At 43.3% G+C, this 11,377-nt stretch overlaps 1 protein-coding gene across 5 annotated transcripts in view; it reads left to right on the top strand.

Annotated features, from left to right (window-relative positions):
* Positions 1 to 1,644: 1,644 nt before the first annotated feature.
* Positions 1,645 to 11,377, top strand: part of NFAT5 (nuclear factor of activated T cells 5) — an 89,513-nt gene continuing 79,780 nt past the window's right edge. For 2 of the 5 annotated variants that reach the window (XM_004583986.2, XM_004583985.2), the window contains exons 1-2: positions 1,645 to 2,089; positions 3,715 to 3,768. In XM_004583986.2, the coding sequence (XP_004584043.2) occupies positions 2,017 to 2,089; positions 3,715 to 3,768 (127 nt within the window). In that variant the 5' untranslated portion in view covers positions 1,645 to 2,016. The remainder of the gene's footprint in view (positions 2,090 to 3,714; positions 3,769 to 11,377) is intronic. The other 3 variants (XM_058675109.1, XM_004583987.3, XM_058675110.1) reach the window with 3 other exon arrangements.

Below are 11,377 nucleotides of genomic sequence, written 5' to 3'. Positions count from 1 at the left end.
AATTTCCTCTTCTCACATTACTTAATGACTAAGGGAAGGGGGGGCCTCCCGCAGGCGCTTACCCCAATTGAGTAAAACTGGGATTTCAATAAACCTTGGCCTGTTGAGCAACAAGGCCCGCATCTTCCTCTCCCCACCAGGTGGTGGTGATGGTGGGGGGTCTTAGCATTTAGGAAAGGGACTTCCCGTGCAACAGCACCTGTGGCCACAGACATTGGAGGGGCAGTTTCCTGTTCTTTTTGGCCATCTTCGGTTGGCTCTGAAGAGCTTTCTCACCTGCATTAGGAGGAAATCCTTCAGGCTTGATCACTACACAGAATTCAGCGGAGATAATTGGGCAACTTCAATCGGATGGAAAGATAGGTAGGCTGTGGTGACACAAGTTTAAATTCTAGGTCTGCAAGTAAAACTCTGCAAAGAGCCTCACCCAGCCACCTGTTGGGGCCTCCCTGGCTGTGACACTTTTTCCCCACCCAGCACTCCAACTCCAGTCAAAATGTCCATATTCGTGGTGTAAAGCCTCTACAATTTCTACATATGTAAAATAAGAAAAAAATAAATTACATTTTTATGACTTGTATTTATCTTGGGGGGGGTGCTAAAAACCAGAAAATGAGAACTAAACCAACTCAAATGGCTTCAAAACCTAGCCCATGTGGCATCAATATCCCACATAGGATGAAAATTAGTTCCCAAGGTGCACACCCCACACACCAATTGATATTTTAATAGCTTGATTAAAAACTTCCCAGACGTCTATTACAGTCAGGAAACAGTCTGCGGTGTGTAGGTGAGGATTTTGTGTTTGCAACGGAAACTTCTGGCTGGAAGGACCGAAGAGCCAAGGGAAAGAAAGAAAAGAAACCCCTCAATTGCCTGGAATCTGAAGAGTAGCACTTAGGTTTTCTTTTTCTTCCCCCTTTCCCTCTGCAACAGCCAGGTGGGATCCACAGAATCCCACTGCTAAATTGTCTTCTACCTCCCAGTATGAATAAACCCGGACATTCCAGAACAATCAGTGAGATCTTTCTCTTAAAAAAACAAAACAAAACATTTCAGCCACCAAAGGCCGGGGTAGGAAGAAAGGGATGAGGGAGAGAAGGAACTTAAATCAGATGTACTCGCTTGGGGGGGTGGTGGTTTAGAATATGGTTTGTTATTTCCTAATTAAAAAACGAGGGGGCCAGTACAACGTAGACATTTCCATGGGCTGGTCCGTCCGAGCGATAAAACCCCATTCCCCTGAGCGACCCGTCCCCACTGCCCGGTCAGCCGCCAGCCAGTGGGGTCCTTCCTTCCTGTGCCCAAGCCGAGAGCTAGGGGTCTCCCGGGTCGCTCTCCTCCTGCGCACAGCTGGGCGCGGGGCCGGCCGCCTCAGGCTCTCCGCCTCCCAGGTCGCCGCAAATACCTTTTCCCTCCTCGGGGCCCCAGCGCGCGGACACCTCCCCTCCCTTCTCTCCCTCCCTGGCTGTGGGGCCCGCGCCCGGCTCGGGAACAGCAGCCGGGGCCGCGGCGGCAGGAAGCGAAGCCCTTGTTGATGCTGTTCCGTGGCGCGCCTCCCCGCCCTCGGGCGGTTGCCCGGCTCTTCCCAGTTGGTGGCTGCCCCCCTCCGCGCCTGCGCAGTGCCCGCCGGGGGGCGGGGCCCAGATTCCTGTCAGCGGCCGCGGCGGTGGCGGCGACCGTCAGTTTTCGCTGAGGAGAAGCACGAAACGCACCCTTTGGCTCTTTTCCCCCACCCCCTTCCCCGCCCCGAACGAGTCTCCTACCTCGCCGGGAATCAGTACCCCCCCACCTTGGAGTTTGTTCTCGAACCCGCAGCCGTTTCTTCGGTCCTCGGCCGGGGTGGAAGTCACTGCCCTCCAGGAGGAGGCGGCAGCAAGCAGCAGCAGCAGCAGCAGCCGCCCTCGCCAGCCGCCCCCGGTTCGGTGCCCGCGGTCCCGGAGAGGAGGTGCCGCCGCCACCGCCGCTCCCCCCCCGCCCTCCCGCTGCCCTCGGGCCGGGCTGGGTCGAGCTGCGATGCCCTCGGACTTCATCTCTTTGCTCAGCGCGGACCTAGACCTGGAGTCGCCCAAGTCCCTGTACTCGCGAGGTGAGTCAGGCTGGAGGGGGGGGAGGTGCGGGGGCAGGGCGTGGGGGCGGGGAGCCCAGGGGCGCGCGGGGTGGCGGGGAGCCTCGGAGGGAGTCGGGGTGCGGGTGCTGGGGGGCGAGCGGAGCCGTGGCAGCCCCTCCCCCGCGGGGCCCGGTTTCCGTCGGCTCCCCCGGGTCTCTGCGGTACCGGCGGCTGGGGGCTCTGTCGGAGAGGGCTCGGGGACCGCCCGGGGGCCACCGCGACCCCGGAGCCGCAGCTCCTCTCACCAGGACCCTCCTTCCCGGGCAGAGTTGCCCCCCGAGCGGGCGTCCCGGCCTGGGGCGGGTTCTGGGTGCAGGGTCACCATTTTCTCCCCCTCCGGCTTGTTTGTGCGCCGTCGTTCTCACCGCCCCCCCCGCCCCTTTCGTCTCCCTCCGGCCTAGTTCATTCCCTCCCGGGGTTGTTGGGACGGCCCCCCTCGGCCAGGCGTTCTTCCTCCTCCACCCCCGTCATCTTATTGCTGAAAAGAGCCCGAATTTTCTTTTTTTTTTTCCCCGCTCCACCTCCGTGGCATTCTGATGACTGACTGACTTCTCCCTTTGATCAAGGTGTAGAGGTGCTCTCTTTTGGTTTAGTTTTACTCCCTCTCGTCTCCCTGGGGTACCCGCTCAGGCCCTCTGAGAATTTTCCCTTTGCCGTCCGAGGGCTGGTTGCGGGGAGGGGGCCCGGGGAAGAGATTTCCCATTTGCAAACTCTTCTGGTCAAGGCCTGCAGGGGATTCCCAGCACTCTGAATATTAACACTTGAGTTGATCTCTACTGGGGTTAAATTCCTATACTGGACACCACAAGAATGTGTCAGAACAGGTTCCCTGTGCAAGGGGGCATCAAACCAAAATACTTTCCGCTGCACACATCGCTTTTTAAGCCACTGGGACGTGGCACAGGTCGTAGCTGGGTTGTTACCTGTCCCTGTCACCCGTGTTAAGAAAAGAACGTGTCGGGTTAAACCCCCTTCCTAAGAAACTGAGTGTTTCTCCTGGTTTGGGGTTGATGCAGCCATCGCTGATTCCACCCCTTTCTCTGAATAGGGGATCTTCAGGTTCACGTGAGCGTATTTAAGTTGTTGAAGTGAATCAGAGTGAGGTGGTTGACTCTGGAAGGTACTGGACTGACTGTGGAGTTTGTACACAGAGTCCTGCTTAGTAACTGTAGCCATTGTCTCTTGCTCCAGTGACTTCAGTTGGCAGCCACTGTCCTGCAGTATGTTTTTTTGGACGACATTACCTGGAATAACTTAGAATATTGTAATTTTGAGTGTCAGAAGGAAGAGACTATCAAGACATGATTCTTAGAGCAGGGCTAATGTGGTACAATTGGGTGCTAAAAATAGTCAAGACATTAACACCATTCGGGCAGTAATCATCAGATAATTTTCCATGAAACAAGTGCTTTATGAAAATCTAAGTTTAGCTGAGAGACCAATGTGGAGGCAGTTCAACTTTTCTTTTGCAGGAGACGTATTCATTAAGATGGGCTTTAGCTTTGAACCATACATGACAATTATGTAAGAGATGTATGCTTTCCTTGGCTTTTTTTTTTCCTCATTCAACATAAAAAGTGCTTAATGCTTTTTGTGTTTTTCAGATTCTCTGAAGTTACACCCATCACAGAATTTTCATAGAGCTGGACTATTGGAAGGTCAGCAAAGTGCCGTTCTAAAGCATATTGTGTTAGTATGCAAAGGCTTTCTCTGGAATTTCTGAAATGGGAAAGTGTGAAACTTTGCAAACTCACACAATGTAGTTTTCTCCTAAAGGGCCTGATCCTTCTTTTAGAGCAGCTGAGTGTTTCAGTGGATTTGTTGCTGTGTTTGATCTGCTTGTTGGCTGTTGTATCTGCTTTGAGAAGCTTCAAAAAAATCAAACCTGCAAAAATAATTACAAATTATGTGTTGGGTGTTTTACTTTAGAATTCTAGATCTTAATTCTATACACGAATTGAATATGAGAAGGCCCAAACATTAAGTTGATGAATATGATTTAAATACTGATACCAAATGCGTACTGAGATTGAAAAGTACAAATTCGAAACTCTTATATACCGAACATTTCAAAATGACACATTTATTTATTTACAAAAGCGTGGATGTAATTATTATTGCATTACATTTAAGGATAAGAAAAACCAAGTAACTAGGGACAATAATTTTAAATAGCTGATGAGTACTTTAGAAAACATTATTTTCTGTTGTTTTGAGCATTGTAAGACATACAATATTTTGTTGGTTTTTCAGATTTCATAGAGATCATCTTTGGAGGTTGTAGTGCTAGAATTGGACAGCCAAGCTATCAAATTCCCCATTATAAAGATGAGAAAGTAAGGCTGAAATTAAGAGCTTTGGGCAAAATAAGCCACACACCAGCAAAAACAAGTCTTTCACTGTTTTTAGTTAGTTCTTTACCCAAAGCCAAGCTGCCACTATGAAATATATACGGGTATGCAACCAGTATCTGAAACGTTTTTACAGCCCAGTTTAAGAAGGCCATAAATAAGTTTGAGTTGAGTTTGGTAATAGAGGGAAAGTGGGTTTTGTAATTGAGCTGAAGTTTGGATAACAGTTTAGCATTTCATTAGCCCTGTGACCTGGGATAAATGATTTTACTTTTCTACACTTTTCTTCCTATAGAAACGTAGATGTCTTTTAAGTCTAGTGATTTTATGTGCATTGAAGTACCTATTGTAGGTACTGAATCACTCCATAAGTGGCTACAACGGCTGGGGCCAATGCCAGGAGCCCATCTGCCATGGGTGCAGAGACCCAGGCATTTGGGCCTTCCTTCAGCTGCTTTCCCAGGTGCGTTAGCAGGGAGCTGGGTCTGAAGTGAATCTGAAGGGGACCGTATGGGATGTGGGTGCTGTAGGTAGCACAGCTTTACATGGTATGCCACAGCACTGGCCCTTTATTGGTGTTTTTAAAACTGCAGTTGGAAGTGAGATTTTTTTAGAATGTTTCCTAACTGGGTTTCTGGTTTTACTCATACTGATCAATCTGGGACTGCATTATGGAGTGATATTTGCCTGTACAAACCCGTTAATTTCCTGGGCAATAAACCAGAGTGACATAATCTCAGTAGAGATTATCAGGCAGGAGAAAAAAAAAGGTAAAAAAATGTTAATTATTCAAGCAAATAATGAGTTCCTGGATATACAGTCACTTAATAGATTTGCATGTGTTTGCCTATGTGCTGTGTAGTTTTTCTTTTTCGTTGAGAGGATGCTCAACCATTTAAAAACAGACCATCATTATATAGATTTTTTATATAAAATGTAGCTATTAAGTACATACTTTAAAATTTTGGGGAAGGACATCTAAAACATTTGTTGGCTTATTTAATGAAGTATTTGATCTGTGCTGTCTCATTTCTGGTTTTAGCTTTTTTAACAGACATTTTTAAGAACTTCAGAGCAGAGAGAATGAAATAATGAGCCCGCCCATATCTATCACCATGCTTTAATAATTACCAATCAAATCCTGTTTATTTTATCCTTATCCCTTCTGCAAACCAAATTATTTAAAAATAGTATTAGACATATTGACTTCTGGTATTAGTTTTTAAAATATCCTTGTTTTACCCCAAGAAATAAGTTTTCTAGTTTATTTCAGCAGAATCTCTTGTGCTTTCCCTGTCCTCTTTTCAAGATACGGTAGAGCAGAGTGCTACTGCTGTTGTGGTGGTTCACGTAATTTGTGTTAAAATTACAGGCTGTTGAATGAGATTTGGGTTCAAATCCTTGTTTCAACATTACTTGTATGTAGCCTTGGCCTAATCATTTAATATTTATGTACTTTGATTTTCTTTTATGTGGGGGAAGTAATTGTGCCTTTGTCATAGGTTGTTACAAAAATTATTTTAGACAAATTTGTGTGTAACATTTAACCTAACACATGGTAAATATTTGATAAATATTAGCTACATTAAAAATGTTAAACAAGCATGCATGAAATTAAAAAAGTTTTGCACCAAAAGAAAGATATGTTAAGTCTATTTCCTGTGAACATTTTGAAGTACCCTTCTACTTGTAGAGTTCTTATCATGTGCCAGAAACTTTACAAGTATAACTCACTGAATTCTCTTAACTTTTTATGATTGTTGTTGATACTATTAGAGATGAAATGAAACCTAACGTTTAGTAATTACCCCTAGTCACGTAGGTAGGTTGTTGTAGAGCCAGGATTCTCACTGAGTCTATGTTCTTTACTATGCTGAGTTGATGCTTTGTGTCATATGAAATCAAATATTTTAATATTTATGTATGCATGCTTTAAGTCAGTAGTCTAGAATTCATCTAATAAAAAATTCAGTCTAGAATAAGAAATGTAAATAACTGGTATCATCAACTTTGTTAATTTTCTTATAGAGTCTGAATTTCCCACATTTAAGCAATTTTTTTAAAGAAGTATTTATTTTATTTGTTTTTATTGGAAAGTCAGATATACAGAGAGGCTACCACCCTGGGCCCTCTTTTTATTATTATTGGAAAGTCAAATTTTACAGAAAGAAGGACAGATTGAAAAATCTTCCATCCACTGGTTCACTCCCCAAGTGGCTGTAATAGCTGTAGCTGAGCCGATCCGAAGCCAGGAGCCACACGCTTCTCCCTGGTCTCCCACACGGGTGCAGGGTCCCAAGGCTTTGGGCGGTCCTCGACTGCTTTCCCAGGCCACAAGCAGAAAGCTAGATGGGAAGTGGAGTAGCTTGGCATGAATTGGTGGAGGACTAGCATGGTGAGTTACTGTGCCAGCCCCTCATATTGCAGTTTTTGTTAAGATTAAGAAATAATTTTTAAAAATGAAAGATCAAAATAACTTGAAAAAAAAAACTTGAAAAATCAGTTGGTTTTGATTGTTTAGTGATGAGGGACAGTTCTGTTCAGCTAGGCAAAAGATATTCTCCAGTAGAAATTTTTCTTCACTGTGGTCGTCTTTTCTACTTTTTGCTTAGATTTTTTAAAAATCACATAAAATAGTCCATGTATCTTCTGTTTGCTATTATGCTAATAAAATAAGTTTAAAGACAATACTAAGGTGTAAGGTGCTAATTTCAAACATGTACTTGAATGAAAAGGTAAACTTTATAGATTAATTACAGATATTGGGATAAGCTTTTAACTATAATTAAAATTAGGTATAAAGATTAAATTTTTGATATGAACTAGAAATGTTTCACATGAGATTTCAGTTCTTTTATTCTTAGCTAATGAAAAGTAGATATTTTCTATTTTACTTTTAATATTTGATAAAAAGAATCATTATTGCTTCTCAGCTATGAATGTATAACTTTTCTGTTCAGAAAATGCTATAGTTGGTATTCAGTTTTTTTCATTGAAGATTTATTTTATTTATTTAAAAGGCAGTGTGACAGAGAGAAACATCGAGAAAAAGAAATCTTTCACCCGCTGGTTCAAATGGCTGTAATAGTCAGGACTTGGCCAGGCAGAGGCTTGGAGCCTGAAACTCCATCTGGGTCTGCCTCGCTGGTGACAGGGACTGAAGGCTTGGGTGCATTATCAGGGAGCTGGATCAGAAGCTGAGAAGCCAGGCTTCAAGCTGGTGCTCTGATTTGGGATGCTGGTGTCACCAGCAATGGCTTAATGTGCTGTTCCAGCTCTAACTATGGTTCTTAGTTGTGCTTCTATTTTCTTTTTTTAAAGATTTATTTTTATTGCAAACTCATATAGGGAGAGGATTCGCTTCCCAAGTGACCAAAACGGCCTGTGCTCTGCCAATCCGAAGCTGGGAACCAGGAACTTCTTCCGGGTCTCCCACTTGGGTGCAGGGTCCCAAAGCTTTGGGCCATCCTTGACTGCTTTCCCAGGCCACATGCATGGAGCTGGATGGGAAGTGGAGCTTCCGGGATTAGAACCGGTGCCCATATGGGATCCTGGTGTGTTCAAGGCGAGGACTTTAGCCACTAGGCCACCATGCCAGGCCTTCATTTTTTTTTTTTTTTTTTTTTGAAGATTTATTTCATTCATTTGCAAGGCAGAGTTACAGAGAGTGGGAGAAACAGGTTTGTCTGTTAGTTCACCCTCCCTGCCCCAATGGCCACCGCAGGTAGGACTGGACCACACTGAAGACATTCTTAGGTGTCCCATGTGGCTGAATGGTTCCAAGAGGTTTCGACCATCTTCTGCTTTTCCCAGGTGAATTAGCAGGGGGAGTAGATTTGAAGAGAAGCAGCTGGGACTTGAACCAGCAACCATGTACAATGCTGGCTTCCCAAATGATGGCTTTACTTGCTATACCATAGTACCAGCACCCCCTCCTCACCCCACTACTAGTTTTAAGATGAGACAAGAACAGAAAAGTTTTTCATGGTGACTAAATTGCTGATTATGCTTACCTTTGCAATAACAATTAAAATTTTTTTGAAAACTGTATTTATTTATTTGAAAAGCCAGAATTAGAGAGGAGAGAGGGGGAGGGCTCTTCTATCCACCAGTTCCCAAGTGACTGTGAAGGCTTGGAGCTTGGAGCTTGGCAGGCTGATGCCAGGAGACTAAAATTTGTTCTGATCTCCCACTTATGTGCAGGGGCCCAGTAATTGCCCTCTGTTTCTGATGACATGTTTGTTTGTTTGTTTGATATTTATTTAATTTTTTTTGGAAAGTTAGAGTTAGAGAGAGAGACAGAGAAAGATTTTCTATCTGCTAATTCACTCCCACTCCCTGAGTGGCCACAATGGCTGGAGCTGAGCTGAATTGAAGCCAGAAGATTATTCCGGGTCTCCCACGCAGGTGCAGGCTGTTCTTCACTGCTTTCCCAGGCCACAAGCAGGGAGCTGGATGGGAAGTGGAGCAGCTGGGACATGAACCGGCGCCCATATGGGATCTTGGTGTATGCAAGGCAAGGACTTTAGCCACTTGGCACTGTGCTGGGCCCTGATGACATATTTTAGAGGCAAAATAAACAGGAGCTTCAGGAGTTCGTTTTTTATCTTAAGATAGTTGGTCTCCTATATTTCTGTTTTCGGAATTAGAAAATATGGGTTTGGATTATAATTTGGTCTTGAGAATTCGCTGTGGGAAATTATAGAAGTACGCCCCTTTTTTCAAATACAGTGTATCAATGCTTACTGTGAAGAGTTATGAGGACAACTGAACTAATGTGGAAGGGAATTTTTCTTCTCTTTTTTTTTTTTTTTTTAAACTTGGTTGGGTTGGCATTGCAGTGCAGTGAGTTAAGCTGCTGTTTGGGCCTGGGATGGAATCCTGCCTCTCTTTTTCTCATTGAGGTTACTGCTATGTGTATATTGGGAGGCAACAAGAGCTGGAGCAAGTATTTGGCTTCCAGCTTCTCAGCCTGAGAGATCCAGGTTAAGTTCCCAGTTCCTGGCTGTGTGGCCTGGGCCAGCGCTACCCCAGCGGTTGTGTGTAGCAGCAGATGGAGCAACTAGATCTCTATCTGTTCCACTGCCTTTCAAATAAGTTAACTAATACCAAAAAACCTCACCTTTCCTGGAGAGGTATAAAATCACCCCCATTTTAAAAACTCTGAAGTTTTCAACAAGTGTATTTATTTGTGTAACCACCACAGTCGAGATATAGAAAACTTAAATCACTAAGTTAAGTGCTATCTCTAGCTCCTTTGTAATTAATGCTGCCTACGCCAGCTGCAGGCAATTTACTTACCATAGATTAATTTTGCCTCTTTTAGAATTTTGTATTAATGAATGTATATAGATAGTGCTTTTGCTAGCTTTTTGTGTTTAACCACCATAACCTAAGAGAAATTAAGATTTTTAAAAAATGGGAATAAATGTAATAATTTCTTGCTTCTTTTGGGCATTCATAAATTATTCTATAATACTGTCACGTGTAGTTTCTTTAGGGATTGATTTTTGGTGTTTCTATACAAGCAAAGGTTACTAAGCAATAATTTTATTATTTAAGATGAATTCACACATAAATCTTGTTGCTTATTGTTTATTAGAAAATACACTGTGTAAATAAGCAGTGGTAGCAGACAGTTTTAGACGGGTTAGTAGTTCAATCTAAATTGGGAAATAAAGTCATTACTATGGTTGACTTTTATTTGTAACAGGGAAACACTTTTGTGCGTAGAATGTCAGAGCATTTGGTTTGCCCCATTCTTGAAAGTTAGAAGAGTAAAGTTTATTTTAAAAATGCTTTACATCTTAGAGTTATGCAGTGTGTAAGGGTTATATGCTTGTTACTTTGATAGTTTCTGTCGTTAATCATAAAGGTAAAAACAGGATATGAACTTTAAGTTCAAGTGACTACTATCTTGCACTTAAGTGTGTGTTGCAAATACTAATTTTGGATAAAACCCAATTTTTTTTCAGGATCATCTACTGGATGCTAAATGTTAAATTGCCAGTTTGATCATTAGATAGTAAAATACTTTTATTAGCTATATAATGGATCACTTAGATGTTCGTTGATGGGGGCTTGATTACACAACTCTAATTATTTGCTTGAATTAAAGTTTTCATTATAATCACCTGGCTAAGTCAGTAAACCACATTGTGTTTAATTGTATCTTAGGGCCATGACCATAAGCCAAGGTAGGCTTAAGCTAACAAGTAGCTAACTTTCACAATAAAGTAGTAATTAGAAGTCTGAGATAATCTGTTAAGAATTTGTTAGTTTCTTTTTCTAGTTTTTAAGTGGGAGCTTACTTGCTGGAACTGACTCTTCATTCTGGAACAAATATTTTACTTGGAAAAACATTACTGTAAGATGGGATTAGTGATAGATATTTGTAATTAAATAATAGTTATAAGAACTGTAGAAATATTGTAAAAGTGTACTTAGGTTTTCGAATAAAATTTTTAAGCTTTTGGGTAAGATTTATGTATTTATTTTTATTAAAAGGCAGATCTACATGAGAAGGAGAGACAGAGAAAAAGATCATCCATTTACTTGTTCACAGCCCCAGTGGCTGTAATGGCCAAAACTGATCTGATCTGAAGCCAGGAGCCAAGAGCCTCCTCTCAGTCTTCCAAGCGGGAGCAGGGTTCCAAGGCTTTGGGCAGTCCTCGACTGCTTTCCCAGAGCACAGACAGTGAGCTGGATGGGGAGTAGAGTTGCCTAACATGAACTGGCACCCATAGGGGATCCAAGTGCTTGAAGGGAAAGTACTAGCCAATTGAGCCATAGTGCCAGGCTGGAAGATGAATCTTATACTCCTTGATTCAGTCCCCAAGTGGTTACAATGTCTAGGGCTGGACCATATGGAAGCCAGAAGCCTGGAATTCCATCCTGGTCTCCCATCTATAGATAG

This window comes from Ochotona princeps, chromosome 16 (genome assembly GCF_030435755.1).
Source record: "Ochotona princeps isolate mOchPri1 chromosome 16, mOchPri1.hap1, whole genome shotgun sequence".
NCBI lineage: Eukaryota > Metazoa > Chordata > Mammalia > Lagomorpha > Ochotonidae > Ochotona > Ochotona princeps.
Note: the sequence above shows the minus strand (reverse complement) of the source record. Positions and strands in the feature narration are given on the sequence as shown.